The sequence below is a fragment of the Carassius carassius genome, chromosome 25 (genome assembly GCF_963082965.1).
Source record: "Carassius carassius chromosome 25, fCarCar2.1, whole genome shotgun sequence".
NCBI classification, from domain to species: domain Eukaryota; kingdom Metazoa; phylum Chordata; class Actinopteri; order Cypriniformes; family Cyprinidae; genus Carassius; species Carassius carassius.
In genome coordinates this window covers 20,683,587-20,708,288 of record NC_081779.1, presented here as the reverse complement: position 1 = coordinate 20,708,288, position 24,702 = coordinate 20,683,587, and the positions used below count along the sequence as shown (strand labels likewise).

Sequence of the window (24,702 nt, the reverse complement as noted above, 5' to 3'; positions counted from 1 at the left end):
TGTACAATATTGTTATACAAGTATGTAAATATTTCTGTATAAATTATATCATTTATAATCTTATGTATACATACATAAAAGTATTATTATCAATGGAACATAATTTAGCATTTAATATATAAATATATTTTGTATTTTAATAGTTTGTAACAATATATAATTATTGACCCCAAAACCTTTAAACAATAGTGTTTATTTGCAAGTTTGTTACCAAGAAAAAGAGCTTGTCTGAACACATCTTAAAAACCTTGCTTTATTCATTTATTTTGTGGAAATAAACATATAACAAACAGTTGTTAAACAATGTTAAATGTTAAACAATACTTGACAACAGCATTCTAGTTTAGCATCACGATCACAGAACTGCTTGGATGTTTTTATGCTCAGCAAAGTAGGCTAGTAGGTATTCTATTTTTTTGTTCTTTTTTTTTTCAAATAATTTTCCTGTACAGTGGCTGAGGACAGACTGAAACTCGTAAAAATGAAACGAATGCTACATAGGATGAATCAATTGCTGAGGTGTCCTTAACTCTAATTTATTCTTCCTGCACCTTGCACGCCAGCAGAAATTCTACGAAGCCGAAGTCAATATTTAACCAGAAGGGCTGGGAGCACAGGCCACTCCTCATCATACACACTCTGCACCGACTCCGCCCTGAGAACACGGATCTGACAGACAGGAAGGCAAACGCACCCACACCGGACTGCCATGAGAGGGCGAGGGAAATTCAGTAACCCTGTTTGACATTCAAACAATGAAGCATTTAGAGGTTACACAATGCAAACAGGCACTGAGAGAGAGTGGTCATTATATATTGACACTTGCTCTAAAAATAAAAGCTAATTTGAGAAAACAGCACATTCTGGTGAATTTCATAGCGTTTATTCATTTACAATTAGAAAGACGCCTTACATTTCTGAATGTGCCTTTTATTGTGTTTATGCGGCGCTCTGACACATAGACATCTCTTCACCAATAATAGAAAAAGAAAAAAATCATTAGACTTGTATCAAAATAAAATCATGGGAAAATAGTGAATCCAACAAAAAAAATGAAAAAGAAAATCGAGTCCCACAAGAGACAATGGCCACTGTTTTCACAGAAAACACCTGAATACGTTTGGCCTTGATAGTGGTTTGTAGCCCAGGTTCGGCTCAGCTGAACACTGATAGAGCAGGACAGACTCAAACGGGTCCGAGAACATGAGCGCACAGCAAAGCAAATCAAACCATAGCATCAACATCAAGTAGGAAATCATCACTAATTCTCCTGATTGTCACACGACACAGAACAACAGTTAATATTTCTTTAGCAGGCTAGGATCACTTTCCATCACAATGTATCAATTCAAGTATTAAGCGGGACTTCAAAAATGCTGCATTTTGTGCCCAGATGTGAAAAGTAATGGGTCTGAATACTATCTATCCCTATAGTATTTCCAATTTGGGGCATAAAGTTAACATGATGCCAATTCATGGATGCTTTTCAGTGCTGAAGAGTTTTTTTGACACTAAATATCATGAAATGAAAAAAAGAAGGACCATGTGTGCTTCAGATCTGTAAATTAGACAGCATCTACACATTTCATAGAAGTATGGTTTCTCCCTCTTCGATCGAAACCCGCAAGTAAAACATCAAACAGTACAGCAACTTCCGAGGGACTGAATTCAACCAGAAGAATCTTCAAATAAAATTTCTGTGCTCTAACATCTTTTGGAAGTGTACATTTCATTACGCAAATCCAAACTGCACTAATAACTGATGTGCCCATTATAATTTTGAAAACTGCACAGCCAGTATCTTGTGTTTCGGCCACCAGGAGAAGCTTAAGTCACTGTACACCACTGGCTGAAGACCATTATTTACACCTTGTCCTAGTGGTTACAGTTATGTAGTACAATCTTTAGCAGTCAGGTTAGTAATACACAGAATCACAATAAAAATATACATATCAATCTCCATCTCCAGGAATCACTCTTTACATGTAGGCCGCAAAGTCAAGTAATAGGTTTAGACACTGTCTGACTCTTCTCAGAGGATCTCAGATCTTCTCACAGCTTTCCAGATGAGGTAAATGGAGAAGAAACAATTAATGTTCAGATCCTGTTGAAGCAACTGTACAGTCGGAGGAAGCAGGTGGGATTGTGCTGTCACAGACGCAAACATGCCCTGTTTCAGTTCCTGTACACGAGGCTCATTTTGAGTCCTGTTGCCCACTAGTGGTGAGTTCAAGGAACAGCAGTTTTTGGGTGTGTTAGTGTCCGTGCTGGGGAGGAAGCGGTGGTCCATTAACACCGGGGTGGTAAAACGCACAGTTATTTTCATACCGACAATTCCCTTTCATCATGAAGTGGCGACACACTGGCCTCTTTGACATGTCTGAAACGAAAGAAAAAGATTACTTACATGCTCGTTTTAAATGTTGGAAAATTAAAAGCGTTTGGCAGTCAAACTTACCGCCCATGTTGTTGTGTCCCCCACGTGGTCCTCCGCGTCCCCCTCGTCCTCTGAAGCCCGGGTCTCCTCCTCTCCCTCTGCCCCGGTGGAAGTGTCCTCCCCGGTGAGGGCCTCCTCTCATGGAGTCGTCGCCCCAGTAGTTGCCGTTGTCCACCCCGCGGCCCGGTGGACCGGGCGGAGGACCCATCATGCGTGGGCCGCCGGGGTTGAAGGGTGGTCCGTGGCCGTGGGGAGGAGGAGGAGGAGGATGGTTAAAATGTGGTCCAGGGGGCTTGTTTGGAGGGAAACCCCCATTCATGGGCATCGGCATGTTGTTCATGTGGTTCATGTTCATGCCGGGGCCATGGCCAAGCAGACCCGTGTTCACTATGAAGTGAGAGAAACAGAACATTAAATACACTGCTTAACCATCATCCAGTTATTCCTCAAAATAGCAGTGCTGTTAATGAGAGCAAACACGTACTTGGCGGAGCATTAGCAGGCTGGTTCTGGTTCTGGTTCTGATTCTGGTTCTGGTTCTGTTGCAGGGAACCCAAAAGCTGCTTGATCTTATCCGAGAAGTCAGGCTGTTTGATCAGGTCCTCTGGAGACTGGTTAGATCCCTGAGCACCCTGAAAACAAGAAGAGATGCTTAAAATCAAAGACTCTGCAATTTCTCATGGTGAATACCATGTAGATACAGATTTTGGCTTACCATAATAGATGAGAGTAGTTCCTGCACATTAACAGCTGGGTTATTACTGGCTGGTGGGGTGTTGCCTTGCGCCTGAGGGCTGCGGCCGCTGTTGCCCAGACTTCCCATGAGGTTAGCTAAAACAGGAGGCAGCTTGGAGCCTTCATTAGAGCCAGAAGAGCCACCAGAAGCAGCAGCGTCAGCGGGCTCCATGTAATTCTCCTCCATACTGCTGTCCTACAACACCACAGAAGAAGAAAGAGGTCAACGACATACCACATCTGACACTTCGAAATGAAAGGAAAGAGAAATGGAAGGGGAATTCATATATACACAAATATTATATAAATATATATATATTAAAAAAAAACGTACCTCATCCAGTGGGATGAGACGAGGAGGCGTGGGCTCATACGGCTCAGGGTCAGGCTCGTGAGGACTGTCTGGAACACTGCAGAGAGAAAGGAAACAAACCATACAGGTCCATTTAAAGCTCATAAAGACAATATGAAATAAACATCTTTAAACCTCTTTACTTTATTCACCAATGTGAAGGATTCATTTGAGCAAGGGTTTTAAACATCTATTAAAAACACTTAAAAAAAACTAATGAAAAACCTATTTTTAATATTTAAAAAATAATAATACTTAAAATAAATGATAAATACTAAATAAATACTAAATCTGAAATAAAAATGACCTAAAGAGCACTACTCTTTACAGACGTAAAAAATAAAATAAAAAAACATTTTTTTTTTTAAAAGTAAAAAAAAAAAAAAAAAAAAACATAATTGCTAAATATTAAACAAAAATTTAAATGAACGCTGAAAATATCAAAAACATATTTCTATTATTATAAATCATAAATGACATCACAGCCCACTTTATATAATCCATTTAAATCCAAATGGATTCCCAGCCTACATCATGTGGCTATGTTTACACCATATTGTGGGCATTTAATGCGATGTGAATGTGTCATGCTAAACCTGACATACCACATGAGAAAGTTATCAAAGCGTTGTCTTACCTCTCTTTACTGAGGAAGATCTCCTGCAGAATGCCCATCTCTCTGTCTCTCTGGATCATCTTCTCTCTGCTGGTGGAACCAGGAATGACCAGAATTCCTACGAGGGTCAAGGGTCGCGGAGGAGTCCAGGGCACCCTCTCCTCCATGGTGTCGTGAGAATGACGACGAGCCATTTCAAACGTCTGCCTGTCCATCATCAGCTCCCGTTTAGCCGCCTCACCGAAGTCCTTAATTTTATTAACGTTCACTGAGGTAGAGGGATAAAGAGTGATCATTATTATTAAACGAATCACATTTTCATTTTTTGTATTGTAATAATATTTCATAATATTATTAGTATTATTATTATATATTTTACTTTATTTTGTATCAAATACATGCAGCCTTGACGAGCAAAAAAAAGGTTATTTAAAAAAAAAAAAAAAAAAACCTTACAGACTTCAAACTTTTGTCCAGGAGTGTAAGTGAAGAAAGTGTTGCTTTACCTCTCTCAGTCTCATCCAGGTCAAAGTAGAAGTATTCTTTGAGATGATCCTCTTCTGCCCACCGAACACTTTTCTTTTTCTTTCCTTTCTTAGTCAGACTCTCTTCCTCACCACGAGGTTCAGCCAGAGCATTGGGTTTATCACCTTAAAAACACAAAAGGCATTTTAAATTCAGCACATTCTTTCATATGGCTCTCAGTGGGGCTGTGACCCTTTTCTATGCAGCAGGACTCACCGGTTTCCATTGCGTCAGGGTCCTCGGTGGGCACGGGTGTGCCGGGCTGCTCCAGGTCTGGGTTCTCATGAGGGGGTGTCTGAGACGAGGGCGTCTCAGGGGAAGACGGTTTGGCCTGTGTGCCTGAGTATGACTGCGGCCTGTTGTCAAACGGACAGGGCTGTGGGGCACAAGAGAATTTGTGTTTTTTTGTGTGATTCTAGACGTCTGGGGAAAATAAAAATCCTAAAGCACAAACACAAACGAGGGTTGTCTGATGTGGCACACCTTGTTAGTGGTAGGGGAAACTGCTTTTGTTTTCTTTTTCTTGATCTTGATGCCAGGCACTGGAGCGGAGTTGAGGGCATCCAAAAATCCAGTGGCTTCCATCGCTACAAGGAAGAGGGACGGATATTAAGCACCAGTCAGAGGGGAAACTCTACTCTAGTGCAGATTATCATAATCATATTGCAGGTGCTGAATGGGCATACTCACGCTGTGCGGGTATAATTTTGACTTTGATCTCTTTGGCAGAGTTGGGGGTGGTGTTAAGGGGCTTGTACTTCTTCTCCACTGGTGGTGCGTCAATCGGCGATGTGCTGAATAAACAGAGTCTGAGTTTAATGATTCATTTCCAAACCCTCTGAAGTAAAACTGCATTCATTCAAATCATCCTGGATTTCATGTGACTGCTCATTATTTTCAAGAAGGAAACTAGTCTCCACTTACTTTGGTCTTTTAAGAACAGCTGGCTTGATGTTGTATTTGTCTCCAAGTTGGGGTGCAGGGGGGGGTTTCTTCACGGGAACTGGAGCTGGACTCTCTACCTCCAAACCTGAAGACACAATGTTTGGCGTACATTTAAACAGATCATTTTTAAAAATCTATTTCTGAGACGAGAACTTTAAAACAAGGTCTAAATGTGACTGAGACAAAAATTGTGTATCTATTATAAAAGATAAATTATACTGACATTAATCATTTATGAATAAAAAAAAAGTAAAATAAGCAGAAATATAAAACACTTGTGACTAACCTGTAGAACGGATCTTTGCGTGACTTGGAGCATAAGCTTTTGGTTTGTCTTTCTTCTTCTCCTCATCTGCTACCTTTTCTCGGGGCTTCACCTCTGGACGCACTTTTCCATCCTCCTTTTTCCGCTTCTTGTCTGATGGAAAACACAGTTGGGTTATTCGCCAATAATAGAAAGGCCCCTTGCCAGTAAATCAAGTTAAACGTGCAGCGAGTCTTTAAGGAAGAAACAGAGTGACATAGAAGCCAATGTAGACTGGAAACCCTACCATTGGGTGATGCTGCACTGGAGATGCTCTGAGAGCGGATAATAGCCATCCAGCCTTCCACCAGCACTGACGCCAGCTTCCTCAGCTCTGAGAGAGAGAGAGAGAGGGAGAGAGAGTACAAACCTGAGCTCTGGAAGACAGTAAGCAGACTGTCTGGCATTGATTCCTGAAACACATGCTCTTACCTTCTGTCTCGCCGCTCTTACTCAGATGTTTTACCAGCTTGGCTGTGTTGTTCTAGCAGAAGAGAGAGCAGGAGTTAGAAGACTGCGGGGGCATGTGTGTGTGTGTGTGAGTGAGTATTATGGGCTGTGGTGTGGTGAAGTACCTGTTTGAGGTGGTCCACAGTCAGTGGGAGTTTCTGCAGGGTGAGCAGTATGAGCTGCAGCAGGGGGGTGTTGGTGGTGGTCTTTGAGTAGGTGAGCCAAGAGTTCAGCAACTTGTAGCCTCCAACTCGAATGAAACTGAGCAGAAGAGAAAGAGTTAAACATAAATTTGAAAGCAAAAAGGTTTAAATTTTATTCATTTTTTATTGCTATTGCTCTTACCGATTAAGTACATCATGTGATTTTGTCTGCAGTAAGATGTTCAGATACATGCACCTGCTGACCATTTTATGAGAGGCCTTCATGAGACTGTTTGAAAAAAGAAAAATATGTTAGAAATACTATTGGTTAAAGAAATTGATGGCTTTTTGAGAGGAATCCAGTAAATAAAAATGGTACAGCATCTCACCTGAAGACTTTAGCAACTCCCTCAAGGCTTCGTAGCTCTCCATCTTTCCCCAGCATAGCTTCAACTCCTTTCAGCACCTCTCTGGGGTCCACCGGGCCCACGGCCATAGCTGCTTACTGACAGAGGGAGAGAAAACACGGGTTATTCGTGTGCTTATGCCACTGGGGAGAATCTGGGATATGGCATGAAATCAACCAATCAATACTAAAATAATGTGATAATGGCACTTAAGGAGAGCTCACTGGAACAGCACAAGGACAATGTTGAGTCTTTCAAAAGTTCCTAGTGATGTACATTTACCAAAGCGACTGTGAATCTGAGAGAACTTGGAAGCAAGAAACTCTGAATACACTGGGAACATAAATGGTCACATGACTACCAAAGACATCACAGCTGCTGTCAACACTGCATGCATTCAAAGAATGGAATGAAACTTGTGTTTTAATATATTGTACTGAATCAGATACAAACATCTTAGCAGTTTTCAGGTTCACACTAAACCTTTTATGTGATTTGCAATCACAAGTGCAATCATAAAGTAATGTCTTCATTAATAAACATACTCATGTTTCATCACTTAGAAAATTGTGTAATTGAAAAATGCAGGGACTTAGATTATTACTAGATCCCCAAAACTGTTGGAAGACTAAGAAATTAAATATCTTACTCCAACTGACTGCAAAGAATCCTTCTTGGTAAATAAAATGTTTAATATGTGATGTCTGTTGGGCTGTCAATATTTACTGGTTCTGCTAATAGAAAGGGGCAGCTGGTACAACTGCCATAGTTTAACAGCAGATTACAGACTGAATAATTGATTAAGTATGTCACTTATTTAATTAGATGAGAAACTCAGACTGGATTTTTGCTTATGTAAGCGCTGTATGATTCAGTTCTTAATCTGACATAATGAAAGATGTAAAAGTGAAGTGTTATATCACATGTGTAATGTCACTCTCATAAACCCACCTTGCTTTTTATACACACAGTACATTATCCAAAGTAAACATCACAGGTTCAAAGGACGTAGTTAAGATAGATGTAATATAATGGCTGTGATCAGTAATGTGCATTCAGATTATTATATCACTTAAATAATAATAATGATACAAAAGCAGAAATAAGAAGGGAAAGACAAAATCTAATTTTTTAAATGTACTTACAGTTAAACAGTTTTTACAATTTCTTTTATTAGTATTTAAGTAATTTTTATAATAATCCTTGTAATCCTTCAAAAAAATCAACTGTAGTACAACTACTATCATTCATAATAAGAATTTCAAACCAAACTAGGGAGGCAACAGTAAAAGTGTTCAAATGATTGACTGGATTTTCTTGTTTATCAGAAATAAACTGTCACATTGGCAGCTGTGATGCACACGGGAACTCTGGCATTAATATAACTTCATCCTTCCTTGTTAGACACTGCTGTGATCCATCTGTCTATAACCTAATATCAATAGATGAAAGATGCTAGAGTAAAATGAGATGCATGAAAACCAAAACCTCTACAATATATTGTGAATACAAGTTACATACATTACATTATAAAACATGAAAACGATCAAAGTCTTTACCCATATCCAAAATTGTCATTGCTATAAGGTTGATGGACATAAAATATGTAGAGGCCACTTTAGCTTAAAGTGTCTTTTAATTTCATTTTAACAATTAAATTAATAATTTGATACAACACATACACCCAACCTAACCATATCACCAAACCTGTCACTAACCTTACCAGCTTCCCACCTTAATGCTGTCAATGCTGTGCATAACATGAACACTGGAAAGTGCAATGCATCAAAAAAATATTTTTTTTGTTTCTCTAAGTACATTAGTAGTTAAATATTAATATGATATACTGTAGAACCAATGTGTAAACTAATTTTAAACAGTATACTTTTAATATTTTCCAGTTACATAATGCCGTTTTTAAAATCTCAGTAAATTACCTGCACCTTTTTTAAGTATGTTTTCTATATATGAGTATGAGTTTAGAACCACTAGGTGGGGAAAAAAAAAATTATAAAATGATTTTTATAAAATGATTTTTTTTAAAAAGTGCTTTAGGCTGATGATACAAAGGGGAACTTTTTGAGCAATGCTGCTTGGGATTTTTTACATTGAGAAAGAATAACAAATGTCTATCTGGATATTTCAGATCGGTCATGGTCCCAGTCTCTCATCTGGTTGCAACACTGTTCAAAAAGTTACCCCATGCATCATCAGCCTTAGTGGCTTTGTGAGTGTATTCCTTCATTATAATTTATCTTTAATATGCAATATTGCATATTAAATGCATATTACCCAAATAATGTGTGACCATATGTTTGGTTAAAAAAAAGTTACATTTTAAACGTGATGTGATGATAAAAAAGGAATATATACAAATATAATGAAGGAAATAGACTCTGTAAGACTTGAATTTTAACATCTTGTGGATCAGTATCCAGTTGCAAGAAACTCAAGTTATGCAAATAAATGTATTATCTCTAAAGGTTAACTCGAGGGTTTTGTGCGACTGAACGCAAGACCTTCTTTCTAAGTTGCATGTCGTCGCCACCAGGCGGTTATTTCTGAATAAAAAAAAATCAGAAACCGTGTATTTGCCACGAAGCAATATGAGAATTGTAATTATCAAATATGATCAGGACATATTAAAATACAGTAAAAATAGAATGTATGCAATAAAAAGATACATTCTTAGAAAAAGATGGATAATTGTCAGTAATAATAACTGATTTAATATTACAAAGAGACGGGTGAGGGCATAGTGTTTCTGGTCGAGAGAGAAAGAGAGAACGAGAGAGAGAGAGAGAGAGAGAGAGAGAGGGAGAGAGAGAGAGAGCGCGCGCACGTCATTCGCCCCGCCCACGCAGAGCAGCAGAGAGAGACTATTTCTCCTTCAGTTCCTCTCACTACAGCACACTTGGCTGGACACCAACCAACTACAGCTGAAAATGAACAACGGGGCGAATTGAACATGACACAGAAATATATGCACCGAATCAATGTAGATTTTTACGACTGATAAGCATGCAATGGTTTAGCTACGTTTGAATCCATGTTCAATATAATTTCCAAGACAGTGGAAAAGGTTTACTAATGGCACTTTTGATCGTGTGAGAAATCAGGTTTTGTCTTACCAGCAACACTGTTGTTGAAGAACTTTTTATAGTCACAAGCGAACTCCTAAAACACGGAACAATACACACAACTCCTGGAAACGTCACAGTTGTCATAACAAACAAGATAAAATCAACAAGATTGTACATTCACTGGAAAGAAAAGATTAATATTTCATCTGCCAAGTTTTTGTTTAAATGTAGATGTGAAGAAACACATTGTTTAAAGTCACATTTCACCCAGTCCTGAATAATATTCTTCCTACAGCGAGCTAAAGATTTTGTTCAAACCCATGTCACCTTACTTCTTTTTGTTTTTTTATCCAGTGTTACATAAACAGCTGACATCTTTAAGCTAATCACCCAAAGGTTTTGCCTTAGAACTTGTCAACACATAACATCCAGTGTTGGTCAGACTAAAGGCCGGTAATATGAATATGCATCTACTCAATAGTGTCCACGGGGGGATTTGACACCATCTGTAGAAGTCTCCCTCTCTCATATGGCAGCTGACGGCACCTCCTCTGATTGGCTGGAGTCAGAGATAAACCACGCCCACTATCTTTAAACACTTGCCTGCGCATACGAGTTGCACTCAACAGAACGGTTGCCCGGTCGCCATCTTTGAATTAAAACAAGTTAAAAAAAAATAAAAATACAACGGCCATTCCCCCCCCCCCGCCCGTTTACAAAGTGTAAACTACATTTACCCCGCTAGCGACTCACGGATATTAAGACGATACCTCGAGCTGTTTATGGGGATGATGGCGACGCGAGACAGCCGTTCCGAGCTACAGTATTTCCCGTAGATCCAGTCAGAAAAACAAAGCCACCATTGCCTCGAGTGATCCGAGCAAAGGACAACCCGTCCGCCATTTTAAAGCAAAGTCGACAAGACAAATAATATCCTAACCTAACGTTACGCACTCGTTAAGCACACAATACAAAAAAATAAAAATGCAATCTTTATAGTCAGACTGCTATGTATTTGTATAAATCATCATCGACTATGTAGGTTTATTTCACCAAACTCAACGGTATCCGGTTCCGCTAAACACTAAAAACACCTAACGACATTATTATTAACAAAATGTTGATTTCAGTCCCCCCCCCCGCTCGGCTAAATCCACAGGCGCCTCTCTTGGCAATCTTTATGTGCAGATTGCGTTGATTGTTCCAGTGAGCTCTCCTCTGAAAAGAATGCAGTTTATAAAAAGCCCCAATATACAGACACTTCCTGGCTCTGCCTTTGGCAATCTTTATGTACAGATTGCTTATGACTAGCTTATTATTCGATGATTTATTTATCGCTTCTGTAGTAATCATTAGGATTGTTCCGTCTCACACACAAAGAGAAGCAGGGCGTTTGCTCGGTCTTTGCGGTGTGAGCTCATACTCTATCCTCGCTTTATCTCAGCATGCTGTCTGCTTCTAGACACCGTGGCGCAGTTAGCTCGCCAGGCTCGATACAGCTAGGAATCTACAATCTCTATGTATATCTGGAATCATTTTCAACACAGACAACTGGTTAACTGTTACGCAGTTTCGATTCAAATTGGTTTGAAAGAACACTTACTATTAAAACCTCTCCTCTGCGTCTCGGGTTGCTATTAATATATTGTGCTTAACAGCAACAATTTTCAGCTTTTTTTAACAGTTTAAGAGAACGTAAACTGTCATGACTTTATCATTACTGGCTGAAAAATGGCATAATGGGCGGGATTGTAGTGGCTGAAATTGAGCTTTTCCTTCTTGAAAAATCTTGAGCAAAAAAAAAAGTAGTAATCGAATGTCCGTTACTCGAGTAGAAAAACTGAATTTTGGGGGGTTTGATCTTCGCACACAGTTGAAAAATCCTCGACGCCAGATCTTCACTGAGACCGAGTCACACCTGAAACGAAACAACAGCACAAAAAGAAGTTAGAGAAAACGAGTATTTGGCGGCGGAAATCCAGAGAATAGTCGAAAGGTCGTTTTTGCTGATTAAAAAAACTGACGTGATAGCCAGACTTGGGGGTAAAAATCGTCTTTTAAATCGAAAAAGTGGAGAACCAACCCACTGCACATCACTTACCTCAGACAAATCCAGGAATGCTCCGGAAGGGCGGGACTCGGTATATATAGTTCTGACGTCATCCTGCGTTCGTGTGCGCGCTTTCGGGCGTTTCTTTCAACACTAAATGGAGTTGATGATCACGCGGTCCTGTCGAGCGCGCTCTCGAAACGACCTTGTGTGTTGAAGGACGCGCCCGGCCCATCTCCCCCTTCCCCCGTCTTCCGGTGCAAAGATAATCATCATTAAATCGTTGGAACTTTTTAAATGTATAAATGGTGTAAGAATTGACTCTGCATCATTGTACAATAATATAGGCATATTCGTGTATGCACATTCAAGAACTAGCTGTTTTGAGGTCGACTCAACCTTTTCTGTGAATTACTATAACGCTATTATGTTCAAAATGTGGGTTAAAATACTCGTTGTAATGTTTATGTAATGTTTAATTCCTTTCATTAAAACTGATGGGTGTATTTGGGTGTGCTTTCAGTGATAATACATAGCATAACACTGTATACATATACTTTTTGTATTTTTTGTATCTTTTTTTGTATTCATTTAAATGATAATTTATTATATAACCACAAATAATACTCCTATAAAAAAGCAAAACATCAGCAAATAAAAATAAATAAATAATAATTTATTAACTGCACGAACTGGCCAACATGAGGGATCGTTTCAGGTTTCACAAACAAAACATAATGCATTTTAAACGTAGATTTTTGTCAGAAATAATTTACTATTTAGTAAACCGAATACATTTAAAATGAAAAAAGTGCGAACAATAAACGCGCACTTCCGTAACCGTACACTTTAACCTCTCAACAACTTCCTTTGCCATAAAGGCGAAATGGCGACCTCCTTACAACGCATTGGAATAGCAATTTCCCGCACATTTCCTGTCATTTTACAACGAAATATTCAAACACAGGTTGGTTGGTTACCGATAGCATTTTTATAATGAATGTTGTTTTATACTGGATGTAGAATTGTGTTTGTTGTGGTTATAGGGCAGTCATTCGCGTACAAACACCTCTCACCGAACACTCGTTTTGTATTACAGAGCATTCGTTATTGGAACATAACTTCAAGTGCTGCTCCAGGACTGCGTCTGAAGTTTCGTGCTTTATCATCATCATCATCATCTGCTGATGCTGCTGAAAGCACAGACTCCGAGACACTGTCTAGATATTCAGACAGACCATGGGAATACTTAGAAAGTGAAGGTAAATATGATAGATTATATGATTAAATGAAGCACTTGTGGTGAATCAGTGTTTAATGCTGGTCTGACCTTTTGTAGAGTACATTGAGCGCTATGGATCCAAGCCTGTGTGGTCTAACTACAGAAGGAACCATAAGGGGGGCGTCCCTCCTCAAAAGACCAGAAAGACTTGTATTGTAAGTAGGACACATTTGTTTTGGATTGATTTGATTGATTGTTCAGATGTTTTTTTCTTCAGTCCATTACATTTGTATTAATGAGGCTGCCTGTCTTGTCATAGAGAGGGGATAAGGTATGTGGTAACCCTTGTCCCATCTGTCGTGATCCAAACATCATTGTCCATTACAAGGTGCGTTTTTCAAATCTGTCATTTTTTTTTATTTTAAGTGGAAAATGTCAGTTTTATACTTCAAAGGTATTTGCTCTAACAAACACACCTTTTTTTTTCCCTGCAGAATGTGAATCTGTTGCAGCAGTTCATTAGTCCTCAAACAGGAATCGTGCATGATCCCACTCGAACTGGTAATTAATTACTCCGTACATTATATTTCTGATATACTCATGATCTGATCACCATTTTACTTTTTTTTTTTTTCTTCCGCAGGTGTGTGCATGAAACAACAGAAACTACTTAACAAGGCCATAGAAACTGCTAGAGATTGTGGTAAATTGACTTTTTCTTTATTGTTGTAAATGCCAATATGCACAAGTCCTTTTATGAAAGAGCCAGAAGAGAAGGATAAATCTCATCATTTGGTGTTCAAGTGCTTAATGTGACAATTCTTTTCTTCCTCTGTTTAAGGTTTACTTGCTGTTCAGTTACCTCATGTTGATTACTCCAAAGAGGACTACTCAAACACTCACGGTGCTGTGGCACCAACCCCTGCCCCATCTTCCCTCCACTCTGGAGAACTGTGGTATTCGTGGTATGGTAGTATAAAACCAGATGAGCGAGAACTGGCAAGAGTGAAGCGGATCTACAAAGACTACCTGAAACCAGATGTTTGAATCTTGTTGTAATAGACCTTGATCAGAGCAGATGCCATGTATTTTACCAGCATGAAAACAAGGCAGTGAGGTATAGACTTACTGTCTTTACAATGGGAGGTCCTAGATCACGTCACTTTTAATGTCAATTCTTTATGGCGTTTTGTCTACTGAAAGCATTTTGGAAAGACATTTCATCAGATGAAAAATTGGTATGTTGTTCAACATCAACTCATCACACACTGTGTACTTCTATCCCCACAGCCTCGTTTTCATCATTGTTTGAAAATTACATATTGCGATACCCTGATTACGGTCTATCAAAAGAGTGGTTGTAATTTCAAATTTGGAAGTTTCCATAACACGAGCAAGAAGGAAATGTACATTTTCCATTCATGTCGTTACGTTTTGTCCATGCAAAGCTAGCATAATACAAGAAATCTCAAATAAAAGCACTGATAAAATTGACTTTGTTGCAAAAAATTATTTATTTGCTTTTTCCATGACATCTGGATGCATATTTTATTCAATGTATTTATTTAAATCAAGTTAGTCAATAGATTATTTCATCATTCGAGACAGATGAGTTACTGAACACTTATATAGGTTTGGAGTTGGCTTCGAATGCAAGCATAATGATGATTTAATGACCTGAACCGAAGTACTCCTAATAAAGGCAGGTTAATACAAAATGTATGCATCAGCAATCACACCATTATCAAACTGCACCCTGCTAGCCCCATCCGTTCACATTTAATAGTGACATGTTTTATAGCATTGCATCACATGGATGAACAGAGCTGGTAATAATACGGCCTGAATGTAAGAAGAATACAAGAATGTCAGACATCATGACTAAAGAACAAGCGCTGTATGTATAAATTGTCAGCAAGTAAAAATTCAGGAATCAGTCTTGAGGTGTAAAGCTGGTTTTAAAAATGTGGAAAAACTCCATCCTGGCTCTGTAGGGTTTTGTCTATATCACCCTACACAGTGTGCATGCAGGTGCTCCGCATAATCTGTCAATTTAACAAGAAACTTTTTGGTTCTATTGAGGTTTTAAAATGAAGTTCGACACTCTTGTTATTAATAGCAGCCGTTGTTCATTCTTTAGGCTTGTTGACCAGGGTTTCTCCGAGAGCCTCCAGCACTTCTCTCTTGTAGTCTTCAAAGTCACCATCAATATTGTTGATCGTCTGGTCCTCAACCACCCACAGCTGGCATTGGGTCTCCGTGATCAGCCTGGCATCGTGGCTCACAATTATCACAGCTAAAAACATTCATATTAAATGTTAATAGGAAAAATTGAACTCTTTGGTTTCCACCTTAATAATCATCATTATTGTATATGGTTTATATACTGTATATAAGTTTACACGCACAAGATTTTACCACAACAAATAAAACAGTGTTTGTGATTAATAAGGTTTAAAAAAAAAACATACCCCCTTTGTATTCATTGATGGCTTCTGACAATGCATCAATCGACTCGATGTCCAAGTTATTTGTGGGCTCATCCTGTACATTTGCATGGACAGAAAATGTTAAAGCACTCATTTTTACTTAAATTCTTGAGATATTTAAAACATTTACTCCTTACCAAAATGAGGACGTCAGGTTGCCGACAAGCAAGTTCAGCAAATACCACTCTTGCTTTCTGACCACCTAAAAAAAAAACAAACAAACAAAAAAAAGAACAGATGACTTTGAAGAACAGATGACTTTGAAAATCATACATGAATGCATTCCTAAATTGCTTACCAGACAGTTTGGAGATCAGGATGGTGTGAGCGTGGCTCTCTAAGCCGAAGCGACCCAGGCACTTCCTGGCGTCCTGGTACTGGAGGTTGAAGTTCCTCTGGAGGTACTCTGTGGGAGACTCCTCCATGTTCAGCTGATCAGCATACTGCTGGTTGAAGAAACCTACTTTCTACAGGCACAGGCAGAAGAACGAACCAATTAACAACGGTCAAATAAGAAATGATAAAAAGAACAATTTTAAACATCTGCCGTACCAATCGATGGTTCTTCCTCATCTCTCCTTTTGTCTAAAATGGAAAAAAAAAGAAGCTTCATAATGATATGAAGGAAACAAGTCAACAAACATGGGGGAAAAAACAAGAACCCATTTTTCTCAAATAAATATTACAACATCCTTGTTTTTTTTTACAACTATGAGTTATTACTTAAAAATAACTGGTACTTACAGGATTTAATTTTCCAGTCAAAAGCAGGAGGAGCGTACTTTTCCCAACTCCATTGGGTCCGACAATACATACTGAAACAGAGAAGGTTAACTCGAGCTCACTTGAAAACCATTAGAGTTTATAGCATCTGTAATTAGTGTGACTTACTTCTGGATTCCATGTCTATACCAAAGTCCACATTCTTGAACAGAGGCTTCTGGCCTCCATAACCAAAGTCAACACCTGTGAGTGGAAGAGAGAATACACCAAACTGGTCATCAGGTTTGATAAAAACAAGATGCTACAACGAGTGAAAGTCATAAAAGCCTCACTGTGCAGGCCGAGAATCGGCGGTGAGAGGGGTGGAGGGTTGGGGAAGGTGAATTTGACTGTATATTCTCTCGGTCTCTTGAGGAGCTCCGTGGCCTCGTGGCTCTCCTCCTCCTGACCTTTCTTCTTCCCCTTCTGCTGTTTCCTCGTCAGGACCTCTTTTGTCTGTTTCTCCTGAGAAAGAATGATGGAGAATGAGCGGTAGGGTTTGAGAAGACTAGACTTGTGAAGAATTCAAGGACTTACAGCTTGTTTGGTGGACTTTCCTCCAGCCTTCAGGTCTTTGAGCTTTTTCTCTTGTTTCTCGTACTGCTTCAGGAGTTCCTTCTGTTTCTGTACGTACATCTTCTTAAACGTCACTAGAAGACATCAAGCAGATATAAAACACAGTAAGATATTACAACAACTATCAGTAGATTTCATTTGTTGCTGTTCAGAAATGAAACTCACGGTAGTTGCCCCTGTAGTAGTAGAGTTTCTGGTTGTCCAGGTGAATGATATCTGTACAGACGTCATCTAAGAAACTCTGGTCGTGGGACACAATAAGAAGCGTTTTCTTCCAGCTCTGTAAGTAGCTAAAAGGAAAAATAAAAGATAAAAGAGGTGATTTGTCAGTAGAATATAGCAATAAATGCATTTCCATCCACCATTATTCGCATTAACCCTTTTTTCTCACAAGTCAAAAAACCACCTCAAGCAAGCGTAAAAACCTTTTTTACGAATTAAGGCATTTTTAATAGAAAAGCAGTGCTTCCATCAATCGATTCTTATGTGATGCTTCAAAATGCGCATAAAAGCAGGGTAATGGGAAACCCAGCTAATGTCAAAGGTGTGACTGATTTTCTACTGAAAATGTCTTTAGTAATGCAATCACTTAACACAATCAAGATTTAAAGTAGGCTATTTATAATTTGCATGGAATGTAAATACATCAGCTAGATGGGATTGTTTACTTCAAAGCAAAAGTAATTACTTGTTAAGCCAGATGACAGCGTTAAGGTCCAAGTGGTTCGTGGGCTCGTCCAGCATCAGCAGCGTGGGCTCCATGAACAGTGCTCTGGAAGAAAGATTTTTCTTATTTCTCATGTCAATTTTTTGTTTACTTTCATTAAATCAATTACCAAATGAATGCATTTTTTCCCTCATTGTGCCCACCTAGCCAGGGACACTCTCATCCTCCATCCACCAGAGAACTTCTTAGTGGGTCTGTTCTGCATCTCTGAAGTGAAAGACAAACCAGCCAAGATCCTACGAGCTTTAGCCTCCGCTGCAGCTGCTCCAATCGCCCTCAACTCTTCATAGACCTGTGAATGCCACACACACACAAACACACAGTTATCCTTCAGTACTCCACGGATCAGTGTATTTAGAAGACCTCAGCGAGCTGCTCTCATCTGACCTTGTCGAGTCTCTCAGACACGGCGTCGTCTCCTTTCTCCAGCTGACTCTGTAGCTGCCGTTCCTCCTCCAGGAGCTTCAGTCTGCGCGTGTCGGCCTTCAGCACCGCCTGAACTGCAGGAGTGTCGTCCGCCACCACCTCTGAGGAACCACAAAGAGAAAAAAATCAGCTGGATTCACCATATCATATCATGCACAAAACAGAAGGCTCAAATAAAAAGTCTGGAAAATAGGATGCACCAGGATTCCTAGAGTTAACTAAAACCACGAGAAACTATTTTTACTTGAAATAAAATATTTCAGCTAGAAGGCAACATTTGTAATGTAGAAAAAATGGCATAATTATATTGACAAATTAAAAAACTGAATGACAAAAACAGATTAAAATGAAAATATACAACCATTAAAATTCTAAATAATATATATTAATAATACACTAATATAAATGGGCTGTACTTTACCTTGCTCACAAAGCAGCACATCAATATTGGGAGGAATGCTAAGAGCTCGGTTAGCAATGTGCTTCAGGAGAGTAGTCTTCCCTTTCCTGATTCAGACAGGAAAGAGGAGTAAGAATACAGTTTTTACTAGAGCAACACTTCCGAACTGTACAATACCTTGAATGCAATAGGGATGTAACGTTATGAAATTATCTTATCACGATTATAGTGACCAAAATAATCACTGTTATCAGTATTATCACAGTATTGTTATAATATGCTGGAGACGTTAAAAAAGAACTGACACACAAATCACTTAACCAACAACAAATAAAATGAATTTTTGTTTGCATAATCACGAAAACAATAACATTACCAATGATGTCCGGGTTTTTAAAAGACAGCTTGACTGAGAACAGTTTAATAGCATGTTAAAGCTTTGAAAAAGTTTAATAAAAAGGTAAAACTCACATTTCAGCCTTTAAAAAAAGAAAAGATACAAGTCAAAATGATTATATGTATTTTATCCGCTCCATAAATAATTCTAGATAACTTATCTGAATGTGAATGTGTAGAATCCACATAAGCTTGTTTTTCATCAGCCAGTCAAAATTTACAGCAGGGCATGCAAATTCGGTCAGTTTTTGGCCAGACCGAAGCTGCACACAGACTGAATGTAAATATAAGTCTCTGTAAATCCACTCTCTGACAGCAGGTGGCGCTTATGGAAAAGCAGAATTCCCGTGGACAAAACAGCATTGCTATTAAGAACACTTCCTGTAGGTCAGCGGTTTTATTCCAGTCCTTGCAACCCCCTGCTCTGCACATTTTGTATGTCACTCTTTGTTAACACACCATTTCATATAAATCAACTCTTTAGAAGTGAGCTCCATGAATGAACTGTGCTCCCATTGACATGCTCCTTACACAGTGTTCATTGCTCCACACTCCCTGAGCTTTCTGTTCAAGTTTACTTCACTTCCGAATGTCTTCACACACGGACAAGAGGGACATCATAAACCTCTGTAAATAAATACAATTTAAATTCACGTCTCACACTTTGAACTTTGAATGGAACATATACAGTACGTTCACTTTGAACATGAATCATGGTGGAATATCCTGTGATGTCCACTTCACAGGGCACTTACATTTGAATAGAACAAATGTCTGAAGCCATAAGAGAAACATACTAAATGTGCAGAGCAGATGGGGTGCGAGGACTGGAATTTAGAACTGCTGCTTTAGGTATTACATGGAGCAAAGATGAAAACAAAATGCCATTGAATCATTTCTGAAGACAGTCAAAACCTTCAGAGGTACATTCTTATAATTAATTAATTCATATATTCAGTTGTATAATTCCCTTAGCACTCTTAAAACCTCCCAGCTTTTCCGCCCTGTTTTGACTCGAAACGCAACTACTCGGTTGCGCGCACCTGAGACTGTTACTGAAACTGTGCTTTATGCTGGACAGTTTTCATTTATCGAGAGTAGTTAAAATTGCGGTAATCTAATACGGTTTTAATGATAATTAAAAGATGAAACAGGAATTTTATCATCAAACCGGTAATCGTTACACCCCTAGAATTCAATGCAGTAATAAAATTGTGTGTCAAATTTAAACCATCATCAACCCACCCATTCGGTCCAACCAGACCGTATCGCCTCCCAGCAACAATCAGAAGATCAGCGTTAACAAACAGCTCTTTACCGTGGGCTGAAATGCTGAATCTTTCCAGCTAAAAACAGATCACAGAAATGAGTACATAGTATTAAGTGCTTCCCAATGTCTCAGATGAAAGTCTCCTATTTGCCTCACCTTGATGTCCGAAGCATTTTCCAGCATGGCCTGTCGAGAGGACAGCTCAGCCTGAGAGATGGAGAAGTCTCCCTCGATGGCGCTCTGAGCTCGTACACTAGCCACCTGCCGCTCATACTCCATCTGCACAACACAAGAGGATTCGTCTACAATCATGCTGTTATTGTCAACTATAGCTAAAACCATATAAATATTAGACAGAAAACCTTAAAGATTAGAAATGTTGCCTTGGAAACTAACGGAAACAAATAGGCTGAAGTACTAAAATAGAATAGGCTGAAGTACTAAAATAACTTACACTAACTAATATATATATATATATTAGGGCTGTCACTTTTAGTTAGAAAATCGATCGGACCAACCAAAAAAAGTTTTGAAAATGAAAATAGGGAATCGATTTTAACCAAATATGTACAGTCGTGGCCAAAAGTTTTGAGAATTACATAAATATTGGAAATTGGAAAAGTTGCTGCTTAAGTTTTTATAATAGCAATTTGCATATACTCCAGAATGTTATGAAGAGTGATCAGTGACAATTGCATAGTCCTTCTTTGCCATGAAAACTAACTTAATCCCAAAAAAACCTTTCCACTGCATTTCATTGTTGTCATTAAAGGACCTGCTGAGATCATTTCAGTAATCGTCTTGTTAACTCAGGTGAGAAGGTTGACGAGCACAAGACATTATGTCAGGCTGATTGGGTTAGAATGGCCGACTTGACATGTTAAAAGGAGGGTGATGCTTGAAATCATTGTTCTTCCATTGTTAACCATGGTGACCTGCAAAGAAACGCATGCAGCCATCATTGCGTTGCATAAAAATGGCTTCACAGGCAAGGATATTGTGGCTACTAAGATTGCGCCTAAATCAACAATTTATAGGATCATCAAGAACTTCAAGGAAAGAGGTTCAATTCTTGTAAAGAAGGCTTCAGGGCGTCCAAGAAAGTCCAGCAAGCGCCAGGATCGTCTCCTAAAGAGGATTCAGCTGCGGGATCGGAGTGCCACCAGTGCAGAGCTTGCTCAGGAATGGCAGCAGGCAGGTGTGAGCGCATCTGCACGCACAGTGAGCCCAAGACTTTTGGAAGATGGCCTGGTGTCAAGAAGGGAAGCAACGAAGCCACCTCTCTCCAAAAAAAAAACATCAGAGACAGATTGATCTTCTGCAGAAAGTATAGTGAATGGACTGCTGAGGACTGGGGCAAAGTCATATTCTCCGATGAAGCCCCTTTCCGATTGTTTGGGGCATCTGGAAAAAGGCTTGAATGTTGAAATTTTTGGTCCATGGCCTGGAAACTCCCCAGATCTTAATCCCATTGAGAACTTGTGGTCAATCCTCAAGAGGCGGGTGGACAAACAAAAACACACTAATTCTGACAAACTCCAAGAAGTGATTATGAAAGAATGGGTTGCTATCAGTCAGGATTTGGCCCAGAAGTTGATTGAAAACATGCCCAGTTGAATTGCAGAGGTCCTGAAAAAGAAGGGCCAACACTGCAAATACTGACTCTTTGCATAAATGTCATGTAATTGTCGATAAAAGCCTTTGAAACGTATGAAGTGCTTGTAATTATATTTCAGTACATCACAGAAACAACTGAAACAAAGATCTAAAAGCAGTTTAGCAGCAAACTTTTTGAAAACTAATATTTATGTAATTCTCAAAACTTTTGGCCACGACTGTACACTATTAATTTTAAAATAATTAAACAATTAAAAAATATAGATGTAACAAAACTCACAAACAAGCAGAAAAAGAAAATAAAGAATTCCGAAAGTGCAGTATGCGTTGCGAAAGCTAGACAGAAAATACCAGCAATTTTACGCGCCTATAAGACCCAGTGACGTCGAAAGCGACCTCTTATGCTGCGTTCACACCAAACGTGAATAGAGCGTCTGGCGCGAATGATTTCAATGTTAAGTCAATGTAAAGACGTTTACGCGCGTCTGGAGGTCTCGCGGTGCGGTAGACGCGAATTCGCCTCATTCGCGCATCTAGTTACAGGAGATTCTGAGTTATGAAAAGGACCATTGCAGGCTGACAGCGACCGGCTTTTGTGATGGAAAATTGGCAGTAATACCCCCACCTTGCGCAGCTGTACCTGAGTGTCCCTGGGACATCAGTGCGGTCGGAGCACGTCTTCTAAACAGCTAGACATATAGTGAATAAAAAACACTCTGTTCTGGACCCCGAGAATGTTGATCGACTTGTTTTCCTGTCCAATAAATTTTTAACGGCCCTAGCCTTTTTGCGCATTTCATTATGCCTGCCTAGTGCCGCCTAGCCTAAGTGTCAGTTACGTTCAATAAAAAAAAACACACGGCCTGTTCTCAAGTCCATTTAAAGTTAAAATTTTTGAACAGTTGTTTGAAATGGATTGAATTGCCTAAATCATAAATGCAGCCGGGTTGAAGCCTGCAGTGATGTTTTTCTTTTGTTATGGCAGCCGTCCCCTCTGCACATATATTTTTTCGAGAATGTTGCACTCCTGTTGCTGTTTGTTATTCTGCACGAAACTTCATGCCAATAAATAAGAAATATTGCTGACTTATGCGTTTCCAGCGCTCTCTTTACGTTTGTCCGTTATTTGACGTTGAAAAAGGAAACGTCTTTTTTTGTTACATGGAAAATCGATTTTTACAATCGATTCAATGAACACGTCTTAAAATCGAAAATGATTTTTTCACAAAAGTGACAGCCCTAATATATATATATATATATATATATATATTAGGGGTGAAACGGTACGCAAAAATCACGGTTCGGTACGTACCTCGGTTTTAAAGTCATGGTTCGGTTCATTTTTGGTACAGTAAGGGATAGAAATGCAAACATTAAACTGCAGGTTGTTTATTACTATTACTATAAACTTTTTTTAACAATTTGTGTACACTTTTTTTTAAATACTTTTTAATAAAATATATATATATATAAAAGAATAAGAAATAAAATACTGCTGCAAAGTATATATTGCTGCAAAATATAAATAAATAACTATGATTACAGTGCAGCATTACCAATCCCAGCTTGTAGGCCTGCTCATATTTAAAATAAAATATAACTTTTCCAAAGTTTAAAGTGCAGCATCAACACTTTCAGTTTTTAGTAGGGCTGTGGCGGTTAAGAAATTTCACCTGCGGTTATTATGGGTGGCTCAATAATGCGATATGCGGTATTACTGGCGTTTTTTTTTTTTTTTTTTTACATACCTAATTTATCCTGATTTTGCTGCATACAAACTCTATCGTTGTGTTATGTAGCATATATTGTTGCTATTTTAACTGACAGAGACACACGTTTTAAAAGATTTTTGTTTATTGTTAAATGCCAAACAGCAACAGCAACAACATGCGTTTTCCAATATTTTTTTTTTAAAGAAATCATGTATTACACATGTATTTGCGCACGACTTTGGACAGCAGCGGAAATCTAGACTGATTATCACGCCACCACTGGCCCACCAGGACAGTGGATTCACGTTGGAGTCGATTATGCACTCCTCATGCAGATAGCGTGTGAGCTCGTTATCTGCTCACGCTCTCTATGGGCACTGCGGTATGGGCACTGACGCGGAGGTTGTCCGTGACTTCAGTAGGTATGCCTGTTACTTTCACGGCTGTATTTTACAGATTTTGCAAAGGCTTCAGCTACTCCTAACTGTCGGCCAGTACTGGTCTCAGCTGTTCTTTTAGATGTTGCTCCGCGACCTGATGCTTGAGGGGGCAGCTGCGCTGGATGACAGGGGACACTCTAAAACGCTTACCGTGAAAAACGCTTAACATGGCTTAATGTACTAAGACAGTGATATTAACAGACAAAACTCACTAAAAATCATATTAATAAAGTATACTATTAATAAAAAATTTCAGATGAGCCCTGAATACGAATAAGCCTTTTCCTCCCATAGAAAACCGTTATAAAAAAACGCTTAATGTGGCTTAATGTACTAAGACAGTGATTTTTAAAAACCAAACTCACTAAACATTATACTAATAAAGTAGTATACAATGTACAAAAAAAATAAAAATAAAATAAAAAAACGATTGAGCCCTGAATATGAATGCAAGTCGTTTAATAACACGTTAAGCCTTATGATGGTTTTCTATGGGAGCAAAAGGCTTAACGTGTTATTAAACGCGTTGAATTCAAATTCATGGATCATCTGATTTTTTGTAGATAGTATACTTTATTAATATGATGTTTAGTGAGTTTGGTCTGTTAATATCACTGT

General features: G+C 38.9%; 3 protein-coding genes across 6 annotated transcripts in view; 1 reads left to right on the top strand and 2 right to left on the bottom strand.

Annotated features, from left to right (window-relative positions):
• Positions 1-235: 235 nt before the first annotated feature.
• Positions 236-12,224, bottom strand: ppp1r10 (protein phosphatase 1, regulatory subunit 10). Of its 3 annotated transcripts, none has more exons than XM_059509841.1 (19): positions 12,099-12,224; positions 10,768-11,915; positions 6,897-7,012; positions 6,710-6,796; positions 6,490-6,625; positions 6,347-6,398; positions 6,162-6,248; positions 5,897-6,028; positions 5,590-5,695; positions 5,356-5,459; positions 5,149-5,252; positions 4,882-5,041; positions 4,647-4,790; positions 4,162-4,408; positions 3,507-3,582; positions 3,153-3,368; positions 2,922-3,069; positions 2,459-2,824; positions 236-2,380 (listed from the first exon to the last, which is right to left on the bottom strand). In XM_059509841.1, exons 3-19 carry the CDS (start codon positions 7,001-7,003, stop codon positions 2,256-2,258), a joined length of 2,397 nt encoding a protein of 798 aa, XP_059365824.1. In that variant the 5' UTR covers positions 7,004-7,012; positions 10,768-11,915; positions 12,099-12,224; the 3' UTR covers positions 236-2,255. The 3 variants fall into 3 exon arrangements, with proteins under 3 accessions (XP_059365824.1, XP_059365823.1, XP_059365825.1); XM_059509840.1 differs by having other exon boundaries at positions 11,601-11,915; positions 12,099-12,223; XM_059509842.1 differs by lacking the exons at positions 10,768-11,915; positions 12,099-12,224 and adding an exon at positions 10,046-10,306.
• A 636-nt stretch (positions 12,225-12,860) lies between these two features.
• On the top strand, positions 12,861-14,904 carry mrps18b (mitochondrial ribosomal protein S18B). Its single transcript, XM_059509839.1, has 7 exons — positions 12,861-13,014; positions 13,147-13,309; positions 13,387-13,484; positions 13,589-13,657; positions 13,764-13,830; positions 13,913-13,972; positions 14,111-14,904. The coding sequence occupies exons 1-7, from the start codon at positions 12,934-12,936 to the stop codon at positions 14,314-14,316; spliced, it is 744 nt and encodes a 247-aa protein (XP_059365822.1). The 5' UTR covers positions 12,861-12,933; the 3' UTR covers positions 14,317-14,904.
• Positions 14,905-15,364: 460 nt separating this feature from the next.
• Positions 15,365-24,702, bottom strand: part of abcf1 (ATP-binding cassette, sub-family F (GCN20), member 1) — a 16,572-nt gene continuing 7,234 nt past the window's right edge. For both annotated transcript variants that reach the window (XM_059509836.1, XM_059509837.1), the window contains 16 exons: positions 20,472-20,594; positions 20,291-20,391; positions 18,671-18,756; positions 18,211-18,350; positions 17,967-18,115; positions 17,785-17,868; positions 17,262-17,386; positions 17,058-17,170; positions 16,814-16,985; positions 16,650-16,724; positions 16,503-16,573; positions 16,311-16,343; positions 16,057-16,225; positions 15,896-15,960; positions 15,741-15,813; positions 15,365-15,565 (listed from right to left, as the gene is read on the bottom strand). In XM_059509836.1, the coding sequence (XP_059365819.1) occupies positions 15,399-15,565; positions 15,741-15,813; positions 15,896-15,960; positions 16,057-16,225; positions 16,311-16,343; positions 16,503-16,573; positions 16,650-16,724; positions 16,814-16,985; positions 17,058-17,170; positions 17,262-17,386; positions 17,785-17,868; positions 17,967-18,115; positions 18,211-18,350; positions 18,671-18,756; positions 20,291-20,391; positions 20,472-20,594 (1,746 nt within the window). In that variant the 3' untranslated portion in view covers positions 15,365-15,398. The remainder of the gene's footprint in view (positions 15,566-15,740; positions 15,814-15,895; positions 15,961-16,056; positions 16,226-16,310; positions 16,344-16,502; positions 16,574-16,649; positions 16,725-16,813; positions 16,986-17,057; positions 17,171-17,261; positions 17,387-17,784; positions 17,869-17,966; positions 18,116-18,210; positions 18,351-18,670; positions 18,757-20,290; positions 20,392-20,471; positions 20,595-24,702) is intronic.

Coding starts and splice junctions, on each gene's coding strand:
- ppp1r10 (XM_059509841.1), bottom strand. CDS start 7,003: ATGGCCGTGGGCCCGGTGGACCCCAGAGAGGTGCTGAAAGGAGTTGAA. Junction 5,042..5,148: donor TTTCCCCTACCACTAACAAG/GTGTGCCACATC, acceptor TGTGCCCCACAG/CCCTGTCCGTTTGACAACAG. Junction 4,409..4,646: donor CCTGGATGAGACTGAGAGAG/GTAAAGCAACAC, acceptor CCTCTACCTCAG/TGAACGTTAATAAAATTAAG.
- mrps18b (XM_059509839.1), top strand. CDS start 12,934: ATGGCGACCTCCTTACAACGCATTGGAATAGCAATTTCCCGCACATTT. Junction 13,015..13,146: donor AACGAAATATTCAAACACAG/GTTGGTTGGTTA, acceptor TTTGTATTACAG/AGCATTCGTTATTGGAACAT. Junction 13,658..13,763: donor ACATCATTGTCCATTACAAG/GTGCGTTTTTCA, acceptor TTTTCCCTGCAG/AATGTGAATCTGTTGCAGCA.